We start from the raw sequence: 23,483 nt of genomic DNA on the forward strand, positions 1-23,483 counted from the left end.
CGATGGACTCTGAAAAACAAACTGAGGGTTCTAGAGGGGAGGAGGGTGGGGGGATGGGTTAGCCTGGTGATGGGTATTAAAGAGGGCACATTCTGCGTGGAGCACTGGGTGTTATGCACAAACAATGAATCATGGAACACTACATCAAAAACTAATGATGTAATGTATGGTGATTAACATAACAATAAAAAATTTTTTAAAAAAAGAATATGAGAATTTTAGCAAAATATTGGCAACTGTAAGATCAACATTAGTTCTCAAATTTTTTGCCAAAACAATGTCGTTTGTTTTCCCTTTCTATATCTTTCTTCTAGATCTCATCTTAGCAAGCAAGGAATAATACTTACAGAAAAATCTATTGTGCATAAGGTGGAAATTGCAAGAGTGTGTGGAACTAATGAATTAAATTTCATATAGTGATAATGTAAAAAAAAGAAAAGAAAAGAAAAGAAAAAAGAAATAGGTGCTTTTTTTCTTCAATGTTATATTTTAAAATAATATATTTAATGTAATTATACTAGGGTGTATTTATATTTATTTCTTACCTTTCTTTTCTTGAAAGAGAGCTGGTCGAAGTAATGCCAGGATCTTTTCTAATTTGAGGTTTTTCATATTTTTAAAATCAGGGAAGAACATATCAATAAAGCGGTTAACATCAGTTATATTTTCTTCAACATCACAAAACTGAGATATATGTTGTCTTTCCAGATATTCTTCTAAGCTGTAGAAATCCAAAATATAATATAAGATTATTATAAACTGAAGCTTAATAACCATGACAGAAAATTAAAACTGGTAAGTTCACAAATATTTTGTGGTTTAATAAAACAAATAAAAATTGAATGTCATCAAAAGATAAGTTGTATTTTTTCTGTCAAATCAAAGAGTATGTATTTAATTCAGCTTTTTGTTGAACCAATCCAAAAATCAATTACATGAAATCATGTATGCTTGACTTCATAGGAGGAAAAAGAAGACCAACATAAAATATGGCTAAAAAATGTTTTTCTTGGGGCACTGGGGTAGCTCAGTTGGTTAAGTGCCTGACCCTTGATTTTGGCTCAGGTCATGGTCTTAGAGCTGTGAGATCAAGCCTTGCATCAGGCTCTGGCTGGGTATGGAGCCTGCTTAAAATTCTCTCTCTCCCCTACCCCATGACTCAGCAATTGCAGTACTGGGTATTTACCCCAAAGATACAAATGTAGTGATCTGAAGAGGCACCTGCACCCCAATGTTTATAGCAGAAATGTCCACAATAGCCAAATTATGGAAAGAGCCCAGATGCCCATCAACAGATGAACAGATAAAGAAGATGTGGTATACATATACAACGAAATACTACTCAGCCATCAAGAAAAAAAAAAAAAGAAATCTTGCCATTTGCAAAGACGTCGATGGAACTAGAGGGTATTATGCTAAGTGAAATAAGTCAATCAGAGAAAGACAATTATCATATGAGCTCATTCATATGTGGCATTTAAGAAACAAAACAGAGTATCATAGGGCAAGTGAGAGAAAAATAAAACAACACGAAATCAGAGAGGGAGACAAACCATAAGAGACTCTTAACCATAGGAAACAAACTGAGGGTTGCTGGAGGGGAGGGGGTTGGGGGGATGGGGTAACTGGGTGATGGGCATTAAGGAGGACAAGTGATGTGATGAGCATGGCGTATTATGTAAGACTGATGAATCACTGAACTCTAGCTCTGAAACTAAAAATACACTGTGTGTTAATTAATTGAATTTAAATAATAAAAAACAATTTTCTCTCTCCCTCTCCCTTTGCCCTCCCCCACCTCTCTCCCTCTCTTAAAAAAAAAAAAAAGTTTCTCTTTCCTTTATATAAAGCTTTCCAGGTAGTTACTACCTTTCCTTTTAAGGTTGGCATTGAGTCAAGGGTTATGTAGGAGCACATGTTTTTGCAAATACATAAGACATCTTGGTCATCTCTTTATTGTTTATTTTGAATTTTATTGGATTATAATCTGCAAATGCATGTGGTGAAATCCTAATTTTAAAAAATGTATTAAGGCTTTCTTTGTAAGAAAGAAAATGTATTTGTGGGATTTAAGGCTATGTATATTTATATTGTATATATAATTATATCAGAGCACTTTTAGACTACTATATCTTCTTCATAAATGTTGATTTCAACATCATGTCCTTCTTTATTAAGTTCAGCACTTTTTTTTAAAGATTTATTTATTTATTTCAGAGAGAGAAAGATTGAGAGAGAGAGCATGCGTGCACAGGGGGAGGGGCAGAGGAAGAGGATCTCAAGCAGACTCAACACTAAGCACGGAGCCTTACACAGGGCTCGATCCCACAACACTGAGATCATGACCTGAGCTGAAGCCAAGAATCAGATGCTCAACCGACTGCGCCACCCAGGCACCCCAGTTTAGCACTTTAAATGTTCAATTCTAATAATTTATTTTGCCTGGCTATATTTTTTTGCCATCCCTTTATTTTTATTTTATTTCTCTTGTGTGTTTCTTTTGAACAGAATATAGATGAGTGCAGTTTTTGAAACCTTATTTTGAAAAAAATTTTAATTGACAGAAAAGTTGCAAGACAAGGATAATGAACTCTAGATTCACCAACTGTTAACATTTTGCCACATTTCTTCTCTCTCTGTCCCTCTCATCCCTCTCTCCCGCCGTGTGTGTGTGTGTGTGTGTGTGTGTGTGTGTGTGTTGTGGGTATGTTGACTGAACCATTTAAGAGCAGGCTGCAGATATTTTAAACATTCACCCTCCTAAATATTTCAGGAAAGTTTACATTGATATAAAACTATTATCTCATAAATAGTTCATATTTAAATTTCACCAATCTTACAATACTGCCCCATCAATAGTAATTTTTCCTAATCCTGGACCACACATTGTCTGTAATTGTCCTATATCCCTGGTCTCCTTTAATCTCTAACAAGGCCTCAGCCTTTTCATCTTTCATGATATTGACATTTTGAAGAGTCCAGGTTAGCTGTTTTGCAGATTGTTCCTCATGTAGGATGGTTTCAAACTATTGGACAGACCAGTAGTTTCCTATTAATTTCAGAATATGAATCTTTGGCAGGAATATTCTATAAGTGATGCTGTATCCTTCATACATCACAATATGATGTACACGATTTAAGTTTTTCCCATTGTTGATGGTATTAATGTGGTTTTCTCCTCTGGAGAGAGTTTTCTCCTCTCTCTTCCTGTTTTCTCCACTGGAAAGCTACAATTTCCACCTTGTAAATAAAAAGAAATCTGTGATGATATTATTTGAAACTGTATGTATTTTTCACGCAATGGCTTTAGTACCCATTGATGATTCTTTTAGTACCCACTGATGATCCATTGTTACTATAATGGTTTTTAATGTAGTTTTCTTTTTACCTTAACCTTAATTGTAATCTCTGTATCTGGTGGGATAATTAACCTTTTCATATTTAGCCATATACTTAACTACCTTCCTTCCATCTTAACTTTATATATACACTATTTATTTTAAATTTATTTTAAATTGTACTTTCTTCTTTTTTTCTTTCCCCTATTTTGCTGTGCTGGTCTGAGCAAGTTGCTATCCATTCCATGTTTTCTCCTTGGTAATGTTCTATTATACTTATCCACCGCACTAACATTCACTGTCTTTTATCTGCTTCCGTAACCAAAAACATATGTTCCAAATATGTCTTAGCATTCTGGCACACTATTTCTTAGCTCTAACATCCCATCCATTCCCACTTCTGTAAACTCAAAAAAGAACCTTAAAATACTGTGTTTCTTCTTCATTTCAGCTTTCCTCTCTCCACTCTGAGGAAAACCATTTCCCTTCCCTTTTCCCCCTCATATTGAAGTATCTCTTTTCATTTTTTGTTTGGTCAAGTCTTCCCTCAAATATTTTTCAGGTGATATATTCCTAAGCATATCCCCGAGCATCTTCCTTTGCTTCTCCAGGTATAGGATATCCTGGCTTCATTAGGATGCAGGGGGTCTGCTGTTTCTCTCAGTGGTCTATGACAAGTCCCATGCCAGTCAGAGAATTTTCCCTTGTAAGGAACTTGTTGTCAGTTACTGCCAAACATGCAGTGGCTGGAAGGGGATCATTTGAAGTGCAAGTCACTGGGGGATACACTGTCTCTAACAAATTTTAAACCAATTTTAAACTAAAAGTTGGGCTGTTTTTTAGCATCACCATGTACCCTCAATTCTAAACAATGTTAGTGATAAATTACTCCTCCTTGAAAAATATCTTTTGTCTACAATCTAAATAATTCCTGTGGTTAGTGTTAAATTTTAATAATATATGTGTAGGGTACCAGTTGGCATATTTTTATTCCTTACCTTTAATAAAGCATACTCTAGCCTGTACTCTGCATGTAAGAATCAATACTAAAATAACAAAGCTATTGGCAGAATATAATTTCTGGAATTTATTGTGAAACAGGAATTTTATGTATCTCTTAAACATGAATATATAGTAAAGATCAATTTTGAGAATGCCATTGACAAATCTTCAAAATTTAAGGCTTACAAACAAAATTTGCACCTTATTTCTGTGATAGACTAATATATATATAACTATGAATGCTTTTTTTCCTTTCTTAGAAAATACATTCATATAATTAAACAGTATTAACCTATTACTTGTTTCACTTTTGGTATTAGAATATTCTCTTTTTTTTTATATGTTTCACAAAGGTCAATTTTCACTATTAATTTTTTTCCTGGCCATTATTTGCCTTGTTCAATAATTAGTACTAAAAATAATATTATTATATAGAGGAGAGGGGTGTTAAGAAAATTATCTGCTTGGGGCGTCAAACATCCTGAGCACATCACTGCCTGTTCTTTCTCTCTGGAAATGGCATACAGTGTTTTTTTCCCAGGATATTCCCGTGTCTGTGTTTTTGCACATCAGTTGAGGCTGGGCCACTGGAAGCCCTTTCAATTGGCAGATGCATTTATTTCTTCATTTCAGGGAATTTATTTCCCTATTCTTTGTCAAAATATAGCTTGTTCATCTGTTCTTTCTTCTCTGTATGGAATTTTTCTTACTAGCACACTGGTTTTCCCAGTATAGTCTCCACATTTCTTATTCTCTTGCTCTCATGACGTCTGTCTCATTTTATTTCTGTACTCTAAGCTATTTCTTTCATCTGATTTTCCAAGTCATTAATTCAAGTCTCAAACAACTATCACACTAATTCTCCACTGAATTTAGAGTTCAAATCACTATTTTATAGTTCAAATTTGAAAGTCTCTTTTTATGCGTGTGTAGCACTTGAATCTCAAGCATTAGTAGTAGTAGTTATATATTATTATTAGTTATATATTATTATTAGTCTTGAGCATTATATATTATTATTAGTAGTAATAGTATTACTATTATTTTACTTAAAGATTTTTCCAGCCCTAGCAGTTCTTTTTCACTGGGCTTATGTTTTGATTTTTGTGTAGATCTTCCTTTCTCTGGCTGCTAGTCTCCTTGAGGTGGATCGTCATTTTTCTTGGTTGGTTTATTGGGGCTTACATCTCATTTTTGGTATGCTAGGTGTTGGAAACCCTACAGCTGAAAGACAAAAATGGCCTCTAGGCTACAAGCAAGCAAGCTGTCATTCCCCTGTGGGAACAAATGGTTAAGAGCCCTTATAGAACTGGTCCTCAAAGGCAGGCAATTTTGGTAATTCTGCTCAGCTCCATCTTGGGCTTTTGGGGGAGAGGGAGGTCAGGAAGGCCCAGTGAAGTCCAGTATCAACCTGGCCCTGGGGAGTCACAAGTCTGTTTGTTCTTTCCAAGACTGGTGTTTGTCTGGGGTTCTGGTCCCCTGTGATTGAGCTCAGGCACTCCCCCAAGCTGTCAGAGGAGAAAGCACCACACCACCGCCCTCCCCTTCTCCTTAGTTCTGGACCAACAGAACTCCAGGTCACACCTATGGCCAGATGCTTATGAACACAGGTTCCCTTTGATGCTAGAGAGGCAAGAAAGGTCTGGAGATGGGAGTAGAGAGTAAAGGTACAGAATTCAGACTGCTCTGATCCCAGAAATACTTTTAAAGATTATTTTAGGAATTGTATCTATTATCTTCAATTTAAATGAGAGTTTTATAAAAGAAAAACTTGCTCTCTATAGCTATGACATGTATAGACATAAATGGGTTATTAGACACTTTGTATGGAGAGAGAAATATATTATAGGAGGTAGGAACTAACATCTTCACTCAGTCTTAAAGATTTGGAGCTGAAAGGGACTTTAGAGATCATTTCATTTCCTCCCATCTTTGTATCCCCAGGGCTTGGCACATAGTAGGACTTTAATAAATACTAGATAAATGGAAGGATGCATAATAGAATGAATGGGTGAGTGAGTGAAGACTGCCAGTAACTACTTATCTGACTCTGGACAATGTAGCTAATAGAACCACACCTTGCTCTTCCAGTAGAATGACTGGAAAGCAAAGATAAATGACTCTGACCTTTGAGTTAATACACAGGTGGATTAAGGAGACAGACATGCAAATGGATAACAGACTGTGATCAAAAGTCATCATGAACAAATCTGGGATCTGGATGAAAACTGTGGCTGCCTGTGCCCTGTTTTCCTGGGTCCTCCTCCTGGCCAGCCACTGGGTCCAGTGGGTTACTGCTGACATGCAGAAAGTCTTCCCAGACCATGTGGGTTCACAGTGAGTTTTTCTCTGTGGGACAACCACCCTGACCAAGAAGGGGAGCTTTGCTCATGTTCGCAGAAGGAGCCACCTACCGCTCCCAGTCTAATTGCTCTGCTTTTAATTTCCTTTCTTCCTCACCCACCAGCCCCACCACCACCCAGAGAGGAAGGTGAGCAGGCTTTGAGGTAGGGGAGAGGTAGCCATAAAGAAAGAAAGTGAACAGACATGTAAATCACTCATGAGAGTTTATGTCCTTGGTCCTTTGGGTTCTGGGTTCACTTAAAAGATAACAGTAGAAGTGCTTGGCACCTGTTATGCTTTGCTTCCAGAACACGAGCTGTGAAAACGGATTCCCAGACAAACACGCTCCCCACCACTCCATGCTGCCTGCCTGTGGCCACTACTCAGGATAAACATGGGCCAAAGGCAAATGGAGTCTCTAAGTTCAGAAAGAAAATACTGCAGAATTTTCCAAAGCAAGACTAACACATCTCACTCCACACCCACCCCGCAAATGGCCTAAACTGTTCATCTTATTGCGTCAGTATTCAACAACTAGAGACAACTGCTTTTCAAAGTTGGATGTGACACAGACTCACCAGAATGATGGCACAAGCGGAATGCTGACTTCTGTTATGCAAGCTGCATCAATGAGTGCTTCACAGAACATTTTTTTAATGGCTCAAAAGTTCTGGTATGAAGTCTGGTATCTTTTTAAGTGGAACGCTTCCCACCCAAACCTTCCCTCTGATCACTGACTATCATTCCCCCTTAAAACTGTAAAAATAAGTACTACTGTTCACAAAGCCCTTTGTCAGCAGCTGGCTTAACTTTAAGCCCCTCAATCCCATTTAAAACTTGGAACTAATGACCGTAGGGTCACCCCGCTACCTAAAACATATCACACTGTAGGAACCAGCAGATATAGCTACTCAAGAAAAGCCACTACACACATTAATAAGACAACAAGGAGTTCTGGAGATGCCCTGCCAGAAAACGCAATGAAGATGCGCTGTCCATCAGGAAGAAATACATCATGGAATCTCGAGACTCAGCTCCTCTCAGCAGGTTCTTACCCATCTTTGTTCCACGCATTGCTCTGATGACTCTTGTGGTAAACTGAACTTTCTGAGTCTTCCGAGGAATAAAAGGCACAAATAGCAGTGCATAAAACCAACACTCTGTCTGGTACTTATATTCATTTTCAAATATTTAAAAACCCATTAGTGCAAATATACAACCATTTAGTTCTTAGCAATTTATAACCACTAACTGCCTTAAGTAAAAAAGGGGAAAGAGTACATCTGATGTCTTTAGGATGCAGGGCAGGTGGGAGTGAATGTGGGGAGACAGGAGAGGAGAGAGACCTAGCAGGAATTACACATGGTCCCAATATACCCCTGGGGCCCCAGGCTGGGAGGCCAGACTGGTGGGCCCAGCTTTAGAAAGATAAACAGGGCACATTTTTCCCTTTCTAATCCTCTTGACATAAACTTTCAGGGAAATCCCAGCTTTACTGTATATATGGTTTTTTAGATTGACTGGAAGAAATATTTGTGGCTCCAACATAAAAATGTGTGTTCTTGGGAGCACCTGGGGGCTCAGTCAGTTAAGCATCTGCCTTCAGCTCAGGTTATGATACTGGGGCCCTGGGATCGAGTCCCGCATCGGGCTCCCTGTCAGTGGGAGGCTGCTTCTCCCTCTGTGATCTCTCTCTCTCTCTCTTACATAAATAAATAAAATCTTTAAAAAATGTACATTCTTAGATGGGGTGCCTGGGTGGCTCAAATGGTTAGGCATCTGCCTTCGGCTCAGGTTATGATCCCAGGGTCCTGGGATCAAGCCCCGCATTGGGCTCCTGGCTCAGCGGAGAGCCTGCTTCTCCCTCTCCCTCTGCCTCTCCTCCTGCTCATGCTCTCTCTCTCTGTATCTCTGTGTCTCAAATGAATAAATAAAATCTTTAAAAAAATAAAAATAAAAATAAAATGTACATTCTTAGATCTTGAGATATTTGGATATTACACTTCATTACCTACTAACACAACATATAATGGTAAGTTTCCTTGTCTCAAGATACCTGTCCCGCTTCTTCCTCATCATTGGAGTCGTGACCATAGCAAGGTGATCCTCATATATTTCTTTAGCTTCTGTCTCAGGATCAGATTCAGTTTCCCCCAGGGCAGGCTGCTCTTCATTTCCTTGAGATATAACTAGAATATGGCTTAGGCCACTGGTCATAAAAAGGACAAAATCTTCAAAGTCAGGCTATAAATAAGATGATAAACTGCTTACTCCAGGCTTCTGAAATAGATAGACTAAAACGACAGCCACTCCCCAACCCAAGCAACATCGTCCCCTTCCTGATCACCAGGCAAGCGAGTGTTAGCTCTAATCCTTCAAAGGTGTGATTGTTGGCCCTGTGAACAATCACACCTTTGAAGGATGAAAGTTCACAGCTCACAGGGATTGATCTTAAAGATGGTCTAATAACCATTCTCAAACATCAGGATGCTTCCAAATCATCTGCTGGGCTTGTTAAAAACACTGATTTGGAAAGCCCAATCCCAGAGTTCATGATTCAGGAGGCTGAGGGTGGGGCTTTGGAAGTGGACTATCTCAAAAGTTCCCACGTGATGCTGAGGCAGTGGGCCCAACCTTTTCCTAGGGCCAAGAGAGGTGGTTTGAGTGTTGCAGCCAGCTGACATAGTGCCATTCACTAGAACTTTCTTTGATAACAAACATGTTCTTCTAGGCTCTCCAACACGAGTAGCCACGTACAGCTACTGAGCCCTTGAAATGTGGCCAGTGCAACCTGAAACTCTGAATTTTTTTTTACTTGATTTGATTTTAATGAATTTTAAATTCAAATGGCCACATGTAGCTGATGGCTACCGGACTGGACAGGAGATTTCCAGAAGCTATGTCTTCCGACCCCCAAGCCACTGCCCTTTCCAATACACAGCACTGCCTTTCTTATACTCTCCCATGCAGAAGAGAAAATAGCTTGGGGCATGGGCCTTTAGGTAATGAAAGGATTAAAGCTTCCCTGTGAGGTTTACGACAAGGAGCCTTCAACCTGGAATAAAAATCTATAGGAAAGTCCTGGGTATTCACTTCCAGAGGTTGATACAGGGAGTCTGAGAGCACATAAGTTGAACAGGGCTTCACTCCAACAAAGTGCAATCGGACCATCCACTCTTGCTCAGCTGCTACTGTTTCTGCTGGAGACTTCCCCGTCATCACCTTCTTTGGCTTTACCACCATCTGGACACCAAGACGGACAATGGAGCTTATCTGGCTGGTCAGACTTATTCATTTGCTTTTCTAAGAGGAGGGTTCCAAACTTACAGGAATCTACTGCATTTGAAAACACAGCAGCTTTTTTTTTGGTTTGTGTCTAACTTCCTTACCTGGTGTGCTATCCGATGATAGAAGTCCCTTACTTGTTGCTCAGTGAACACTCTCTTATCTTCGATTTCTATCACAAAGCCTGCCTTGATGATCTTCACAGGGAGAGTGAGTCAGATTCAGACGTGCCGGGGAGCACATGTAAGACAAGTCAAGGACATTTATTTCCTGTGTTTAACAAACCACCCAGATTTGAACGCATTTCAGGTAAAGACCTCAGCACGACCCATAGGGCACTAGGTCTGAAGAGGCTCAAAACTACATAAAGATGGACCCTGTAATGCCTTCTGGTCCGTAAGTTTTCAAGGCTCGAACCACAGACTCTGCAGTATTTCTATTATTTAGGTGACTTGTCCCAACATATGAAAGAACTAACTAAATTCCAAGGGAAGATATCGTGCTTTCTGAATCATTCACAAAGACATACATTTATAAGCACTTTTTAACCACTATCTTCAAAATTGGTTTAACATTATTTCTTAAAAGGTTTTCCTTTGTTTAGGCTGTAACTCACAATCTAGTATATTTTACACTTTATAGCAAAAAAAAAAAAAAAAAAAAAACAACTATCCAAGCTATGGGGAAGGTTAGAATTTAAGATTTAGCCATGCTTTGTCTTAAAAAAAAAAACAAACTTTAATGATAAATCCAGTTTGCGTGTCACTCAACTATAGTAAAATATAACAAAGAGAAGTTTGAAGCAAATATGCCAAGTCTAATGAGGTACTAAACAATGTAATATAAGTATAATCTGGGTTCCAAGCAACTCAGTAATTACAGTTTGATGGGAGTATCCAGCACCAGGTATCTTCTGCTTCTATTATTAAAGTAAACACTGTACTGGTTCCATTGGTCTTTTGATATGGTAGAGCACTACTTACATCCTTCTGAACCCTCTCCTAACAGTCCAATTTGAATAATTTCTGAATACTCAAATCATGCCTTTGTTACATTACTTAGTGTCTGACAACAGAAAGTAAAATCCAACAATCAATATTTAAACTTGCTAAGTTTTCCTTTACTGTAATTGAAAAATGTAGTGTGTTCATTTTTTTCTATTCAAAACATTCTTTCATTTTTTGTCCTCTTTGCTATTAGCCCTTTACCATATTCCAGAGAGGTGAGGTATTTAGGAGATATTCATAATTTACATTTCTGAAATGTTATTTTCTATATTAAAACAAAAACGATTAAGATGAACTTATGATTAATAGAATTGCCCCAACCAAAAGAACTAAATAACTTTGAAAAGCTTTATTGTCCTAGCTAATTAAAATATACTTGAATACGGAACAGTAAACCATTACTATGTGATATTACTTTTTTAAACTTTATAAAGTATAAGTAATCTATGGAGGGTGGTGGTACAGTTTGATGCCCCCCCACACATATGCACCAAATTCTGGAAGAAAAGGGCTATCCTTAGAGAGTGATTTTTATTAAATCAATGCACAAATGGAAGAAACCATACATCCCATGACCACGGACCATGGACTTTCTTGTAGTTTAATCGGTGATAATGCTGCTGTAGCTAGAGTGCATGATGAGAAGTTCAATGGATGGCCAACCCCTCCTGATAGCACCCCAGGTGACCTCCTGTATTCCCCAGGCAACATTCTTTCAAATTTCAATTTCCTGTTGCTGTGTCAAAACAAAGTCACTATTATGGAGTCAACAAAGTAGGAAGAGGAAAAGATGGTGGAGGAGTAGGGGACCCTATTCCAACTGGTCCCCGGAATTGAGCTAGACATCTACCAGACACTCAGAGTACCCACAAAATCAGCCTGAGATATAAGAAGATCTGGATGTCTACAAACAGAATATTGCAGGCGGTTGGTTTCCAGATACGAAGTGGGGAGCCATGATTCCATAGGCAGATATCGCAAGAGAAACGGCAGTGGGAGGGAGCCTGGCCGTGGGGATCCTACACCGCTGGTGAGCGACAGCCTGGCACTCTGGGGACGGGCACAGACTTGCAGCCCGGTAGCGGCAGGGAAAGGACTTTAGGACAGCCCCCGGGGTGGAAACCCAGAGCAGAGGGGTCGCATGTGTGAACTGGAAGTGGCTAGTGGTTATAGAAGCACAAAGGGCAGAGACGTGCCCAACCTGAAAGCAGGACTGGGAGCACTGCTGAGGAGCGCACAATCCAGGATGCTGAAGTTTATAGCAGCATGGACAGAAATGGAAATACTGTGGCCTGGAGAGCTCACTGAAGAACAGACTGAGGTCTCTCTGCTCTGAGGCAAAGGGTTGGAAATAATCTCTTCTGTTCTGGCTCTCAGAAGAGATGCTGAAAGCCACCAGGGAGAGCCACCAGAGAACAAAAGTCCGCCAAAAATGGTTCCCACTTAGCCCATTCCCCACCACAGCAGGGCAAGGAAACTCTGCCCAAACAGGGTTGCCTGAGTAAGAGCGTGGCAGGCCCCTCCCCCAGAAGACAGGCTGGGAGAACAAGAGGCCGGCAACCCTAAGGTCCCTATAAAACAGGTGTGTCTTGCTTGGGTTGTGGTCAATAATTTGGACTCTATACATTCCCTCAACCACCCTTCAACAGAATGACTAGGAGGAGGAACACCCAAAATAGGAAAGACTCAGAGACTGTGACTTCCGCCACAGATTTACAAATGGATAGAGATTTAACCAAGATGTCAGAGATGGAATCCAGGGTAGCAATTGTGAAGACAATAGCTAGAATGGAGAAATCGGTTAATGGCAACATAGTGTCTCTAAGGGCAGAAATAAAAGCTGAATTGGCAGAATTTAAAAAATGCTATCAATGAGATCCAATCTAATCTAGATAATCTCACAGCTAGGGTAAGTGAGGCAGAAGAACAAGTTAGTGATCTAGAAGAAGAATTAATAGACAAGAAGGAAAAAGAGGAGGCCAGGGAAAAACAACTCAAAATCCATGAAAATAGAGAAATAAGTGACACCATGAAACATTCCAATCTCAGAATTATTGGGATCCCTGAGGGGGTGGGGAGAGAGAGAGAGGACTGGAAGATATATTTAGGCAAATTGTAGCTGAGAACTTTCCTAATCTGGGGAAAGAAACAAACATTCATGTCCTAGAGGCAGAGAGGACCCCTCCCAAGATCAAGGAAAACAGGCCAACACCCCGGCATGTAAGAGTAAAACTCGCACATCTTAGAACCAAGGAAACCATCTTAAGGGCAGTTAGGGGGAAGAGATTCCTTACATACAGAGGGAGGAACATCAGAATGACGTCAGACCTATCCACAGAGACCTGGCAAGCCAGAAAGGCCTGGCAAGACATATTCAGGGTACTAAACGAGAAGAACATGCAGCCAAGAATACTTTATCCAGCAAGGCTGTCATTTAGAATGGTTGGAGAGATGCAGAGCTTCCACGACTGGCAGAAACTGAAAGAATATGTGACCACTAAGCCGGCCCTGCAAGAAATATTAAGGGGGGGTTCTATAAAAGGAGAAAGACCCCAAGAGTGATATAGAACAGAAATTTACAGAGACAATCTATAAAAACAAGGTCTTCACAGGCAACATGTGACAATAAATTCGTATCATTCAATAATCACTCTCAACGTGAATGGCCTAAATGCTCCCATTAAACGGCACAGGGTTGCAGATTGGATAAAAAGATAGGACCCGTCCATATGCTGTCTACAGGAGACTCATTTTGAACCTAAAGATATATACAGACTGAAAGTGAAGGGATGGAGATCCATCTTCCATGCCAGCGGACCTCAAAAGAAAGCTGGGGTAGCAATTCTCATATCAGACAAATTAGATTTTAAACTAAAGACTGTAGTTAGAGACACAGAAGGACACTATATCATTCTTTTTTTTTTTAAAGATTTATTTATTTATTTATTTGAGAGAGAGAGAGAGAGAATGAGAAATAGAGAGCATGAGAGGGAAGAGGGTCAGAGGGAGAAGCAGACTCCCTGCTGAGCAGGGAGCCCGATGTGGGACTCGATCCCGGGACTCCAGGATCATGACCTGAGCCGAAGGCAGTCGCTTAACCAACTGAGCCACCCAGGCGCCCGACACTATATCATTCTTAAAGGGTCTACTCAACAAGAAGATCTAACAATTGTAAATATCTACGCCCCCAACATGGGAGCAGCCAACTACATAAGCCAACTGTTACCCAGAATAAAGAGTCATATTGATAACAATACATTATTTGTAGGAGACCTCAATACTCCATTCTCAGCAATAGAAAGATCATCTAAGCAGAAACTCAACAAAGAAACAAGAGCTTTGAATGACACACTGGACAAGATGGACCTCATAGATATATACAGAACATTCCACCCTAAAACAACAGAATACTCATTCTTCTTGAGCACACATGGAACTTTCTCCAGAATAGACCACATACTGGGTCACAAATCAGGTCTCAACCTATACCAAAAGACTGATATTATTCCCTGCATATTCTCAGACCATAATGCTTTAAAACTGGAACTCAATCTCAAGAAAAAATTGGGCAGAAATTCAAACACTTGGAAGCTAAAGACCACTCTGCTCAAGAATGTTTGGGTCAACCAGGAAATCAAAGAAGAACTTAAACAATTCATGGAAACCAATGAGAATGAAAACACATCAGTCCAAAACCTATGGGATACTGCAAAGGCGGTCCTAAAGGGGGAAATACATAGCCATCCAAGCCTCACTCAAAAAAATAGAAAAATTCCGATTTCACCAACTAACTCTAACCTTAAAGAACTAGAGAAAAAGCAACAAACGATGCTTAAGCCACACATTAGATGAGAAATAATTAAGATTAGAGCAGAGATCAATGAATTAGAAACCAGAAACACAGTAGATCAGATCAACGAAACCAGAAGCTGGTCCTTTGAAAGAATTAATAAGATCGAGAAACCACTGGCCAGACTTATCCAAAAGAAAAGAGAAAGGACCTAAAATAATAAAATTATAAATGAAAGGGGCGAGATCATGACTAACACCAAGGAAATAGAAACAATTATTATCAACAAATATATGCCAATAAACTGGGCAATCTGGATGAAATGGATGCTTTCCGGAAACCTATAAGCTGCCAAGGCTGAAACAGGAAGACATTGACAACCTGAATAGGCCAATAACCAATAACGAGATTGAAGCAGTGATCAAAAACCTCCCAAAAAACAAGAGTCCAGGGCCTGATGGATTCCCTGTGGAATTCTACCACACATTCAAGGAAGAAATAATACCTATCCTCCTGAAGCTGTTTCAAAAAATAGAAACAGAAGGAAAGCTTCCAGACTCATTCTATGAGGCCAGCATTACCTTAATCCCCAAACCAGGCAAAGACCCTGTCAAAAAGGAGAATTTCAGACCGATATCCCTGATGAATATGGATTCCAAAACCCTCAACAAAATCCTAACTAATATTATCCAACAATACATTAAAAGGATCATCCACCACGACCAAGTGCGATTTATCCCCGGGATGCAAGGGTGGTTCAACATTCGCAAATCAATCAATGTGATAGAACACGTTAATAAGAGGAGAGAGAAAAAAACTATATGGTCCTCTCAATTGATGCAGAAAAAGCATTTGACAAAATACAGCATCCTTTCCTGATTAAAACTCTTCAGAGTATAGGGATAGAGGGAACATCCCTCAAGTTCATAAAATACATCTATGAAGAACCCACAGCAAATATCATCCTCAATGGGGAAAAGCTGAGAGCCTTTCCCTTAAGTTCAGGGACACGTCAAGGATGCCCACTCTCGCCACTGTTGTTCAACATAGTACTAGAAGTCCTAGCAACAGCAATCAGACAACAAAAAGAAATAAAAGGTGTTCAAATTGGCAAAGAAGTCAAACTCTCTCTTTTCGCAGATGACATGATACTTTATGTGGAAAACCTAAAAGACTCCACCCCCAAATTACTAGATCTCATACAGCAATTCAGTAATGTGGCAGGATACAAAATCAATGCACAGAAATCAGTTGCTTTCTTATACACTAACAATGCAAGTGTAGAAAGAGAAATTAGAGAAACGATTCCATTTACAATAGCACCAAAACCCATGAGATACCTCGGAATAAACCTAACCCAAGAGGTAAAGGATCTATACTCTAGGAACTACAGAACACTCATGAAAGAAATTGAAGAAGACACAAAAAGATGGAAAAACATTCCACGCTCATGGATTGGAAGAATAAACATTGTTAAAATGTCTATGCTACCCAGAGCAATCTGTACTTTCAATGCCATCCCGATCAAAATTCCAAAGACATTTTTCAAAGTGCTGGAACAAACAATCCTAAAATTTGTAAGGAATCAGAAAAGACCCCGAATCGCCAAGGAAATGTTGAGAAAGAAAAGCAAAGCTGGGGGCATCACGTGGCCTGATTTCAAGCTATATTACAAAGCAGTGATCACCAAGACAGCGTGGTACTGGCACAAAAACAGACATATAGACCAATGGAACAGAATAGAGAGCCCAGATATGGACCCTCAACTCTATGGTCAAATAATCTTCGACAAAGCAGGAAAAAATGTGCAACGGAAAAAAGACAGTCTCTTCAATAAATGGTGCTGGGAAATTTGGACTGCCACATGCAGAAGAATGAAACTCGACCATTCTCAACACCACACACAAAGAGAAACTCAAAATGGATGAAAGACCTCAGTGTGAGATAGGAATCCATCAAAATCCTGGAAGAGAACCTCTTTGACATCGGCCACAGCAACTTCTTTCAAGATACATCTCCAAAGGCTAGTGAAACAAAAGCAAAAATGAACTTTTGGGACTTCATCAAGATAAAAAGCTTCTGTACAGCAAAAGAAATGGTCAACAAAACAAGGAGGCAACCCACAGAATGGGAGAAGATATTTGCAAATGACACTACAGATAAAGGGCTGGTATCCAAGATCTATAAAGAACTTCTCAAACTAACACCCAAAAGACAAATAATCAAGTCAAAAAATGGGCAGAAGACATGAAGACATGTCTCCAAAGAAGACATACAAATGGCTAACAGACACATGAAAAAATGTTCATCATCATTAGCCATCAGGGAAATTCAAGTTAAAGCCACAAACAGATACCACCTTACACCAGTTAGAATGGCAAAAGTTGACAAGGCAAGAAACGACAAATGTTGGAGAGGGTGTGGAGAAAGGGGAACCCTCTTACACTGTTGGTGGGAATGCAAGTTGGTACAGCCACTTTGGAAAACAGTGTGGGGGTTCCTCAAAAAATTAAAAATAGAGCTACCCTATGACCCAGCAGTTGCACTCCTGGGTATTTACCCCCAAGACACGGATGTAGTGAAAAGAAGGGCCATATGCACCCCAATGTTCATAGCAGCAATGTCCGCAATAGCCAAACTGTGGAAAGAGCCGAGATGCCCTTCAACAGATGAATGGATTAAGAAGATGTGGTCCATATATATAATGGAATATTACTCAGCCACCGGAAAGGATGAATACCCAACTTTTACATCGACATGGATGGGACTGGAGGAGATTATGCTAAGTGAAATGAGTCAAGCAGAGAAAGTCAATTATCATACGGTTTCACTCATTTGTGGAACATAAGCAATGACATGGAGGACATTAGGAGAAGGAAGGGAAAAATGAAGGGGGAGAAATCAGAGGGGGAGAAAACCATGAGAGACTATGGACCCTGAGAGACAAACTGAGGGTTCTAGAGGGGAGGGGGGTGGGGGGATGGGTTAGCCCGGTGCTGGGTATTAAGGAGGGCATGTACTGCATGGAGCACTGGGTGTTATGCAAAAAACAATGACTCATGGATCACTACATCAAAAACTAATGACGTATCGTATGGTGACTAACATAATAAAATAAAATTAAAAAATAAAAGAGTCAGCAAAGTACAGCCTGCAGTCAACATCTGGCCCACCACCTGCATTTGGAAATAAAGCTTATTGGGGCGTGGCAACGCCCATTCATTCTCAATGTGATGGCAGAGTTCAGCAGTGGTGACATAGATCTATGCCCCACAAACTAGTTAGTCTCTGGCCCTTCATAGGAAAAGTTTCCTGACCTTTTGATTAGAATGCAGTTTTCCTCTTATAAAAATTTATTTTATCTCTAAAGCAAAACATCAAATGCTTCCTTACTCTACCATATATCTAAAAAGGACCATACATTTGTGACAACATACAGAAAACAAAACAAGGCAATGTGAATTTATAACAAGCTTCCATTGTTAGTAACTAAACAGGAAGAACATGTTATAATCCAATATAAGAACTGTAATTTTTATCATTTATATTGGATGCTGGTAGAGCAGAATTCTTTAAATAAAGATGTTTACGTAGATCTAACTTTTGTCAAGACAAAACATTCCAAGCCTTTGGAGGTACCTACCACCAGAAATTTGTTATGTTCCATTTCACTCTAAATGATAAGCTTGTCTCCAAATTGACAGTTAAGAGGTTGTCACTTTGCAATTAATATAAAGTATTATGGGGAAATATCACTTACTTTTTGTTTAATCTCTAGAGATTTTCTATTAATCACAGCATCGGGTTTGATAATAGCAATACTGTAGAGTTGATCTAGGGAAAAAAATAGGAGAATTTCATTTTCTAGGCACAAAGATTAGATAATGAAGGATTTGGCAATTAGAAATGTAAATTATTAATGTCCAGTGAGTTTCTGTCCATTGACAGCTTTGTTGTTATTACGGCATTCCAGCTACCAAAGAGTTTCTCCTTAGAATCAAAGTGCAGTTCCTCTTATTTGCATGTAGGAGAAACATTCACAAAAATTGGTCGTTCACAGGCAAAAAAAATAGTTAGGTGGGCACTAGTTATTTTAATATAATTCACATACATTAAAATCACACCCATGATTCATCCAGCCTAGTATCACTGATGAATGGAATTTCAATACAAGCAAACGTAACAGACTGATGGATTTCACCATCTAGAGATTTATCTACATTTACCTACACATTCTTATGATGAGCTTTTAGTGCAGGATAGCTCACTGAGCACACTGTTTGTCTCTGCTCCCTCCAAAGTATGAACACACACTCACACATCTACACAGACAATCCAGGAAGAAAATTGTTAACTGTAAAGTAAACCGGCATGTGGGTCATTGAGGAAGAAATTATTTTCACAAGGTTTTGGAAGATGATGAAGGATGAGGTAAGAGGAGGCTGCTGTCTAGTTAATCACAAGGGACAGAACCCCTGGTCCTGGGTAACTTCTGAAGGCCACAGGCACAGAGACCAAAGGGAAGGCAAGGAGAGCAAAAAAAGTTTGCTTGTTAATAACTGAGTCTAGTATTATCCTGCCAGTCCCTTATCAATAACATTGAGGTCACCACCAGCCTTTTCGCTCCTGCAACTAGTGCTCTGCTGAACATCCATGTACACAAATCCCTTGCCATTACTCTGAAGGAAATTTACTTACTAACACTTTCATTGAGTACTTCCCCACCATCATCTGCATCTGGATCTACAAACACAATTTCATGATACTGTGGATGAGAAATGCAAATAGAAGTTATATTTTAGTATGATAGGAAAAGAGTTTTCAGAAATCTTGTTTCTAATAAATATTTATAATCCAAGGGATAGAGGGTAAAGTGGAAATGTGCCTACATTTATCTAACTCTACTTTTCCCCATCTTTCCACTGAAATAAAAAAAAAAAGGGGGGAATGTTTAAAATGATTGGGGTGGTAAGACTATCAAGAAATAATACATATGGAAACTGTTTAAAAACCAAAAACCTTAAAACTTAAGAAGAGCACAAGGAATAAAATAAGAAAGAAGCAGAGATTAATAAGTAAGAAAGCAATAAATTAGGGGTGCCTGGGTGGCTCAGCTGGCTGAGCATTCAACTCTTGGTTTCGGCTCAGGTCATGATCTCAGGGTCATGGGATCCAACCCCCTGTTGGGCTCTGCGCTCAGTGGGGAGTCTGCTTGAGATTCTCTCCTTCTCCTTTGCCCCTCCCCTGCTTGCTCTCTCTCTCTCTCTCAAATAAATAAATAAATAGAAAGCAACAGATACATAATTATCATGTTGAAGATCAAAAGGGCATTCAATAGTTTCAAGACCCAATCCTGACCATTACCCTTAGTAAACTGGAAACAGAAAAATACCTCCTTAACTTATAAAAAAACTGTCTTGCTCAAAACAATAACTAATTTTCTACTATAAAGTAAAATACTGGGAAGGATGGGGATTGGGGGTTCCTTAATTTCTTGAGAAGCCCTTAAAGTGCTTCTGTGATTCTGTTTTAACTATCTGAAAGGTTTATATATTTACATACATACATTTTTGTCAAGAGAATGCATAATTTCAGAGTCTTGATGAAATAAAGACCCCAAAATGTATGGAAATGACTATACTGGAAACTCTCATTCTTATTATAATCAGGAATAAGATAATTATACCAGCTATAACTTCAGACTGATCTGACTTTATATTTGCTGGAAATGTGCTGGCCAATACAGCAGCCACTAACTACATAAGGCATTTCAGCACTTGAAAATGAAGTTAATCCAAATTAAGATGTGCCCTAAGTGATAACTGCACAGCACATTCCAAAGATTTAGCATGAAAAAATGATTACAGAATACTAATTTTTTATATTGAGTACATATTTAAATGGGAATCTTTTTTAATATATAGGATTTAAAAAATGTAATTTCACTTTATTCTAAAAAAAAAAGAGAGAAAGAGAGAGGGAAACAAGCTGTAAGAGACTCTTAGCGATAGAGAACACCTGAGGGTTGATGGAGGGAGGTGGGTGGAGGGATGGCCTAGGTGGGGGATGGGCATTAAGGAGGGCACTTGTTGTGATGAGCACTGGGTGTTGTATGTAAACGATGAATCACTTAATTCTACTCCTGAAGCCAATATTACACTGTATGTTAACTAACTAGAATTTAAATAAAAATTTGAAAAGAAAAAATAATAATTTCCCTTTTTTCTTTGTTTTTAATGTGACTAATAGAATATTTTAAATTATGCATGTGACTCACAACATGACTTGTATTTTTTATGATCGACAGGGCTGTGCTAGACTACACAATTAGATAAGAAAGCTAAACAACAGAAGCATTCAACAAAATGGAATAATATAAAATAAACATATTAATACATTTCTTACATTCACGCTGTTATTAATTAAAACAGGATATCATTCTGTAAGAACACTCAGAACAACAACATAACTACAGAACAGAGTACACATAGAGAAAGGTACATAGAATACATCAATTAGGAGTATATGTTTAGGAGTCATTCTGCCTGACATCAAATTCTGGTTTCACCACCTACTAGCCGTCTGTTTTTGGGGAAATGACTTAATGTTTTTAAAGCCCTGTCTTATCATTTGTAACTATCTCATTAGATCTCTTGAGATTCCCATTTAAGATGGCAACATAAAAGGCTGAACTTAACTTCCTCCCATAAACACACCAAATCTACAGCTCTATATAAAAAAAATATTTCCTCTGAAAAAAATCCAGAGAAAGGCTAAGCAACTCCTACATGTCAGGCAAATGAGAAAAAACAAAAAACAAACCCATATTGAAATGGGTAGGAAAGTAGGAGAGTTTCAGACACAACTTGACCATCAACTTCACCCTCACCACAGTGACAAACAATTGGGAGGGAACAACCAGCATCTCCCTGAGGAGTGAAGAACGGTTTAGACTCACCATATAATGTGCCAAATTTTAAGACTTCCATTTGAGATAAGTCCCCCAAATCCCTAGCTCTGAAAGCCAACTGGGGCTTGTGTCCATGAGTCCCAAGAGGCTAGAGTAAACAAACAGTTCTCAACAGGCTGGGAAGGATGGGCTGTGGCTATCCTATCAGGGCTCACTGCACAGGCAGCTCACTGACATGCCCAGTTTCTCTCTGAAAGAAGCCTATTTGAAACTCTTAAAAGCTGTAGACTGAGACACAAGCTCCTAAATTAACACAGATCTAGGGGCTGACTGCAGTCCTCTCTGGAGACCAGGGAGGATGACAGGCCCATCTTTGCACCTTCCCTCTGCCCTGTTCCAGGAGGCTGATGTCCACATGAACATGGCTTGAGCGCACATCTGGCATCCCACCCCAGCTTTTGTGGCTGCTCCCCAAGGACACATCCCTTATAGCCTGACTGTGGCGGCCAGCAGAGCAGGTGTTGTTGGGTTCAGTACAACCAGCTATGTTTGGATAAACCATCCATACAGAAAACCAATAAGAAAACACTGGACTTAAATTATGTTAGACTAGGTGGACCTAACATTCACAAAACATTCCATCCAAAAGCAGCGGAACCCACATTCCTCTCAAGTGCACATGGAACATTCTCCAGGATAGATCATATGTTAGGCCATTATCAAGAATCTTTTCCCACCACAATAGCATGAAACTAGAAATCAACTACAAGAAGAAAACTGGAAAATTCACAAATCTGTGAAGATTAAACAGGCTACTGAACAACCAATGGGTCAAAGAAGAAATCAAAAGAGAAATTCAAAAATACCTGAGACAAATGAAAATGGAAATACTATATACCAAAATTGATAAAATGCAACCCGAGTTCTAAGAGGGAAGTTTACAGTGATAAATGCCTACATTAAGAAAAAAAAAGATCTCAAATATAAAACCTAACTTTTCACTTTAAGAGTCTAGAAAAAGAGAACTAATGGAGTCAAAGTTAGTAGATGAAGGTAGAAATAAACAGGAGAAATGAAATAGATACTACATATACAACAGAAAAATCAATGAAACTGAAAGCTGGTTTTTTGAAAAAATAAAACGACAAACATTTAGCTAGACTATGAAGAAAAAAAAGGACAGAGGGCTCAAATAAATAAAATTAGAAATGCAAGAGGAAATATTACAGCAGAAACCACATAAATACAAAGGATCTTTTTTTAATAGATTTATCTTTTTTAAAGATTTTATTTATTTATTTGACAGAGAGAGACAGCGAGAGAGAGAACACAGCAAAGGGAGTGGGAGAGGGAGAAGCAGGCTTCCTGCTGAGCAGGGAGCCAGATGCAGGTCTCGATCCCAGGACTCTGGGATCGTGACCTGAGCCAAAGGCAGCTGCTTAATGACTGAGTCACCCAGGTGCCCCGAATACAAAGGATCTTAAGAAACTACTATGACCAACTATGAAATCACTATCTCAAAAAGTTATGTGCGAGGGCGTCTGGGTGGCTCAGTCAGTTGGGCATCCCACTCTTGATTTTCACTCAGGTCATGATCTCAAGGTCGTGGGATAAAGCCCCACATCAGGCTCCATGCTGTGGAGCACAGAGACTGTTTGGGATTCTCTCTCTCCCTCTGCCCCTCTCCTGTCTCTCCCGGAAGAAAGAAAGAAAGGAAAAAGAAAGAAAGAAAAGAAAGAAAAAAGAAAGAAAGAAAGAAAGAAAGAAAGAAAGAGAAGAAAGAAAGAAAGAAAGAAAGAAAGAAAGAA

General features: G+C 39.2%; 1 protein-coding gene across 10 annotated transcripts in view; it reads right to left on the reverse strand.

Annotated features, from left to right (window-relative positions):
* Positions 1 to 23,483, reverse strand: part of NME8 (NME/NM23 family member 8) — an 85,493-nt gene that overhangs the window by 25,805 nt on the left and 36,205 nt on the right. For 9 of the 10 annotated variants that reach the window (XM_073898637.1, XM_073898642.1, XM_073898635.1 and 6 more), the window contains 5 exons: positions 19,464 to 19,530; positions 18,526 to 18,599; positions 10,073 to 10,165; positions 8,740 to 8,927; positions 546 to 721 (listed from right to left, as the gene is read on the reverse strand). In XM_073898637.1, the coding sequence (XP_073754738.1) occupies positions 546 to 721; positions 8,740 to 8,927; positions 10,073 to 10,165; positions 18,526 to 18,599; positions 19,464 to 19,530 (598 nt within the window). The remainder of the gene's footprint in view (positions 1 to 545; positions 722 to 8,739; positions 8,928 to 10,072; positions 10,166 to 18,525; positions 18,600 to 19,463; positions 19,531 to 23,483) is intronic. The other variant, XM_073898643.1, reaches the window with a different exon arrangement.

The sequence above is a fragment of the Callorhinus ursinus genome, unplaced genomic scaffold (assembly GCF_003265705.2).
Source record: "Callorhinus ursinus isolate GAN/ISIS: 27379988/994484 unplaced genomic scaffold, GSC_fseal_2.0 scaffold12, whole genome shotgun sequence".
In the NCBI taxonomy this organism is placed as follows: domain Eukaryota; kingdom Metazoa; phylum Chordata; class Mammalia; order Carnivora; family Otariidae; genus Callorhinus; species Callorhinus ursinus.